Source organism: Sipha flava, unplaced genomic scaffold (genome assembly GCF_003268045.1).
Source record: "Sipha flava isolate LNK unplaced genomic scaffold, YSA_version1 70_pilon_pilon, whole genome shotgun sequence".
In the NCBI taxonomy this organism is placed as follows: domain Eukaryota; kingdom Metazoa; phylum Arthropoda; class Insecta; order Hemiptera; family Aphididae; genus Sipha; species Sipha flava.
Window position 1 is genome coordinate 1,124,302 of NW_020273610.1, and position 6,150 is coordinate 1,130,451.

Here is a 6,150-nt window from a genome sequence, read left to right on the forward strand (position 1 = left end):
ATGAATAAAAAATATTTGGAAACGTTAGAAACTAATATGAAAATATGTAGACTTTTCTGAGTAAGATTCAGATGATAATCGTTTTTAGCACCATATGTTTTCCAATTACACGTGATTGATTTTAAAACTTCAGTTATTGAGTCAAGAAGGATACATAAAAAAAAAAAGAAACTCGTAAAGATTAATACATATAATTTAAATCTATTTCCTGGTTAATTTTTTTATTCAACCAAAAAATTTCATTCTTCAAATGTTGTTTTTAAGAGCTAAATTTAGAATTTAAATTATATAGTCTTGTACAAAACTGGTTATCAACTATTATCAATAACCGTGGAATAGTTAATATACCAGCAATTTTAGAGCACATGTATTTTTTTCCTGTTATCACATCGATTATAAGAAATAATAATAAATTGATAACATTTGGTATCACGTGTAGATAATGTTTTGTATGTGTTTAATTTATTTACCGGAAGTTCTTTTCGGTTCTAAATTTTATTAGTTTCCTAGATCTTGGTACATTATATTAAATTTCGATTTTAAAATGAATTTATAAAATATTTACTGCAATGATATCCCGAGTTTCTTCTCGGTGGCATGCCTGCTCATCGCGATATGGTATGTACTATGTCAAACGATGGCTGTCTATTGATACGAGTAAATTGTTTGAGTACAAAGTTAATTTCTCAGAAAGGTAATATATATCCAGTACATTTTAAATAGTATTACATTTTGATATTTTATTCTATCATTATAGGAATTCATTAAAGCTCTCTGGAGGCAAATATGCCCGGCTATCCGATGGCTGTGCAGTTGCTACAATTGGTGACACTTCAGTCATGGCAACAACAGTGAGCAAATCCATAAAATCTTCTTCAAATTTTTTACCCCTAACTGTAGATTATCGGCAAAAGGCAGCTGCAGCTGGTCGAATACCAACAAATTACTTACGACGGGAACTTTCTGTATCTGAACATGAAATACTTACTAGCAGATTAATCGACCGTTCACTAAGGCCTTTGTTTCCTTCTTCTTATTGTTTTGACACCCAAGTAATTTTCTGAACTTTTTTACTTACTATTTTTGAGTTAATAGTAAATTTATTAATTTATCTTTTATATTTTAGATTATGTGTAATTTATTAGCAGTTGATGGAGTTAACCATCCTGACATATTAAGTATAAATGCTGCTTCAACAGCTCTAGCTTTATCCGACATTCCTTGGAATGGTCCAGTTGGTGCTGTTCGTGTAGGAATGTGTGATGGCAATTTAGTTACCAATCCAACTCGTCGTGAGTTGTCCAATAGTGAATTGAATCTTGTTGTTGTATCTGCTGCTCAAAATTTAGTTGTTATGTTGGAAGGATCTGCAAATAATGTTCTGCAACAAGATGTTTTAAAAGCAATTAAATTTGGTGTTAGAGAATGCCAACATATTGTAAATGGTATTAATAGTTTACAAAAAGAATTTGGCAAACCTAAAAGAGAATTTGAGACTAAGAATGTAGATGATACTGATGGAAATTTAGAAACTGTTATAGATAGTTTATGTGAAATTAAATTACGAGAAATATTTACTAATTCTAATCATGATAAATTATCTAGAGATACAGCTATCAAAGATGTTAAAACAGAAATTATTGAAAATCTTAAATCAAATTTTGATAATTTAAATTTAGAACTCTGTTCATTAATTTTTGATAAAATTTCTAAAAGAATTTTTCGAAATTTAATTTTTGAAAATGATACTAGGTAAATAAGTTTTAGATTTGATTTATTTGTTTGAATATTAAATTCTTAAATTATTTTATTTGTAGATGTGATGGGCGTAAACTCGATGAACTTCGAAATATTTCATGTGAAGTTGACTTATACAAACCTCTTCACGGTTCAGCATTATTTCAAAGAGGACAAACACAAGTATTTTGTACAGTTTCTTTAGATTCTTTGGACTCTGCACTTAAACTTGATCCAATGACAATATTAACTAGGTTCGTAATATTAGTATTAATATAATCTGTATTTTTTAAGTAATTTTCTATTATTATATATTAGTCATTGATGATTATAGAGTTCGGATGTTAGAGTGAATCTGTTTCATCCTCTAATAATTTTTGTTTATCTTTGTTTATTTGAAATGTTGTGTATATTGCTTTATCTTATGGAGCTGATGTTGCAATTTATAATTTATGTGAAATTATATTTATAACTAAATTGGATACATTTTTCTCTGTTCTTATATAAATATTTTTGCACTATTTTTTGTTTTTTCCAAATGTTCTCAATTAACTAATTAACAGTAAACTTAAACGTGTTTGAACAAGTGTGTATATATATGTATATATATATATAGCTATATAGTGGCTGTATAATTAATAAATATGCTACTAAATCTAGAAATATATGCAATTTTATACAAAGAAAGATTGCTTATTTGCATTTTAGATTTCATGAATCAAATTTATATTGTATTTGAATATCAATCTGATTGTACTAAAATAATATACTGTCATAACCATCTGAGCTATATTAGTTATTAATGCATTCTATTTATTTCAGTCATTTTAGCTTTAAATTATATTTAAATTTATAATTAATTTTAGTGGTATAAATGAAAAGAATTTTTTTCTTCATTATGAATTCCCTCCATATGCAACTAATGATATTGGTCGTATGAGTCCATTTATGCGACGTGAAATAGGACATGGAGCATTAGCAGAACGAGGTTTAAGATCAGTTGTTCCTGAAAATTTTCCATTCACCATACGTCTGACATCTGAAGTTCTGGAATCAAATGGTGTGTATACATTAAAGAAAATTTTTTATATTAAGAATATTGTTACTAATATTGTCAGTTTTATAGGGTCATCATCTATGGCATCTGTATGTGGTGGAAGTTTAGCTTTAATGGATGCCGGTGTGCCTATTGATCAACCTGCTGCTGGGGTGGCTATTGGTTTGATAGCTAATTATGAAAATGGTGATTCTAAGCATATTAAAGACTATAGAATCTTGACTGATATACTAGTAAGAACATATTTATTTTTAAGAAAAATATGTTATCAGGTTATTTTATCTAATTTATATTCTTTCTTTTTTGATTTATCTATATCCATTTTAACTTAGGGCATTGAAGACTATTTAGGTGATATGGATTTCAAATTAGCTGGTACAAAAAAAGGCATTACGGCATTACAAGCCGACATAAAAATTCCTGGCTTACCATTGAAAATTGTTATGGAAGCAGTAGAAGCTGCTTCAAAAGCTAAACATAATATTATTAATATTATGAATGAAACAATTAAAAGCACAAGGTATGTTTATTGTATTAGAAAAATGATTTCACATATTAATTAATTTAACTTCAGAAAATCAAAAAAAGATAACTGGCCAATAACAGAACCATTAAATGTACCAGTACATAAAAAGGGTAAGCTACTTGGCCCTGGAGGAATCAATTTAAAACGTATTATGCTGGAAACTGGTTCACAGGTAGAAACTAACAGAAATGATTTATGTATATATTTGTAATAATTTCAATTTTTGCTAAGATATCTTCGGATTCTGAAAATGATGGATTTACAATATTTGCACCCAATCAAGAAGCATTGAGTGAAGCTAAAGAAATGGTTGATAAACTTTTAGCTGAAAAATCTGAACCAGTTCTTGAATTTGGTGCTATTTACAAAGCGAAAGTAGTTGAAGTACGAGAAATTGGTGTAATGGTCACATTGTATCCTTCAATGCAGCCAGCTTTGGTTCATAATTCTCAACTAGATCAAAGAAAGGTACACAGATTTTAATTGATATTTTAATGAAAATCTTACAATTAATTGCTTTTTTATTTATTTTTTTTATTCAAAATTTGTACAAACTACAATTAGTATAAATAATTAAAACAGAAGGAAAAAAATAAAATTAGTTAAAAGTATTTGGTGTTATAGTTTTTTTATAATTTAGATTTTATTTAAAATAAATTATTAATTTTAAGAATGCTTATTTGTTAAACATTATCTTTATTTCTTTTGATGGTAACATAGTTATTGGTTTATTTATATAATGAATATAGTCATGTTACAGAATGTAAGATTTTTAAAATTAACTCATATATATTAAAACTATAATATTCAAACATTATATGAATATATAAATTTTATTTTTCACGTGAAAGCTAGATATTTTCATTTGAATACTATAAAAACTACACGCACTTCGAAATTTTTTATACTCTGAACATTAATGAAATAGTCAATTCACAGTCATAGACAATTATCCATCACATTATCAACATCATAAATGCACTAAATTAAGATTAACTGTCAAAAATAATTAACATTTTTCAATTTTTCCATCTTTTATTTGAAATATTTTTCTACTTTGACAGTTAATTAGAGTAACCTGCTATATGTGTTAATGTAATTTTTCTGTATTACTTGACGGGATCAAAAAAATTGACCATTGCATAGAGGTGACCATTCTATAAAGGTGACCATAAACAGAAGTTTTACTATACTCATTTTTTATAACACATATTATTTTTATAAAGTTTTGCTTGGGCTTAAAATTTAAATAAGATATTAGTTAAGGTTATTTCAAGTACAAATAAATAATGACAAGCTATAGTGTTTTTCAATCTCAAAAATAACTTATATTTCATGTAAATGTTTGTGTATAATTTTAGATGTTTTATCATTAAAAAAAATACATATGTTTTATTTACTTTTACCTTTAGGTGAATCATCCAAGTGCTTTGGGTATTGAGGAAGGACATGAGATTCAAGTAAAGTATTTTGGTCGAGACCCTGTATCTGGAATTATGAGACTGTCACGAAAAGTACTACAAGGATCAGGGTCTAGTCCTGTACGTAATATTAGCAGCAAAGAAACTCAATAAATATGTCTTGTGATGTATACAAATTAGATTGATTGATTCAACCCTGATGTGATTATTTGTATATTAAACAACATTAAATATTTTATTTTTATATAGCTCAGTATAATGTTTGTATTGTTTCAAGAAAAATTGATTTAATTTATATTAATAATATATCTTATTGATCCCTTCCATGGCTATTATGTCTTTTCTTTCAAACAACAATTTATTTATTTAATATTTATATTATTTTGTTTAGGTTCGTGAGTTATACTCGTAATTTATTTTTTAATTAAGAATTTTTTATTATTTTTATATGAATCAGCTCGGACAAGATTAATATTTTCGTGTTTGTATAGGTTTATTAATTTTTCAATTATTAAATATTTAGATATACATTCAATGAGTTATATTTATTAATTGACCTAAATTATATTCAAATTAAATTAATCTATATTAAATTTTTTTAATGAAAAATATCAGTACATTAAATACTTTGTAATATTTTTAATAAATTACTGATAAATGTGTCTTAATAGTATAGTTTGTATTAGTTCATAAAAAAAAATTTTGGTTTCTAAAATTAATTCTTCCGGTACTAGACTATTTTCAACTTTGAAGGAACTACATAAAAATAATGTTAAATATTTCAAAGACTTATGATATATTGTTTTTAAAATGTAAATTTACTGAATCATTTAGATTTCTAATTTTAAAATAAATAAATGCTTAGTCTTGAATATTATTATATTTGAAACAGGTCGTACTTTACAAATATAATAATGCTCCAGGCCAGGACTGTAGTCAGACCAAATTTCAAGGGGGACATTTGAAAAAAACAGTACAGGCGCTATAGTATAGCGCAAAACATACCACTACATAGTACATATGCGCATTTAATACTTGTTGGAGGGAAGCAACGATTAGGTCTAGGGGGTAATACCCCCTTGCCCCCCTAATCCAGATTAAACATTTATTTATTTCTGTATATAAATTAATTGTTTACCTATTTATCTAAACATGATATATGATTGCAAAATATTTTTTAAAATTTTGATATCGTCGACTCTCAATAATTCGAAGTTGGTGGGACTTATGAATTTTTTTTTTTTTTTAATTACTGTGAGATTTCCAAGAGAACGAGCATTTAATTCAAATTAACGGGAGTCGACTGTATTTGGATGTATTAATTAATGAAATAACCTAAAATAGAACATGATACCATGTGTAAGAATAGTTGCGAATTAAAAAATAAAATAATAAAATTTACCTTAAAA

General features: G+C 26.4%; 1 protein-coding gene across 1 annotated transcript; it reads left to right on the forward strand.

Annotated features, from left to right (window-relative positions):
* The first annotated feature begins 472 nt into the window (after positions 1-472).
* Positions 473-4,994, forward strand: LOC112692092 (polyribonucleotide nucleotidyltransferase 1, mitochondrial). Its single transcript, XM_025566641.1, has 10 exons — positions 473-694; positions 758-1,052; positions 1,127-1,752; positions 1,818-1,991; positions 2,604-2,797; positions 2,864-3,027; positions 3,127-3,314; positions 3,369-3,492; positions 3,552-3,788; positions 4,733-4,994. The coding sequence occupies exons 1-10, from the start codon at positions 570-572 to the stop codon at positions 4,892-4,894; spliced, it is 2,289 nt and encodes a 762-aa protein (XP_025422426.1). The 5' UTR covers positions 473-569; the 3' UTR covers positions 4,895-4,994.
* The last annotated feature ends 1,156 nt before the right edge of the window (positions 4,995-6,150 follow it).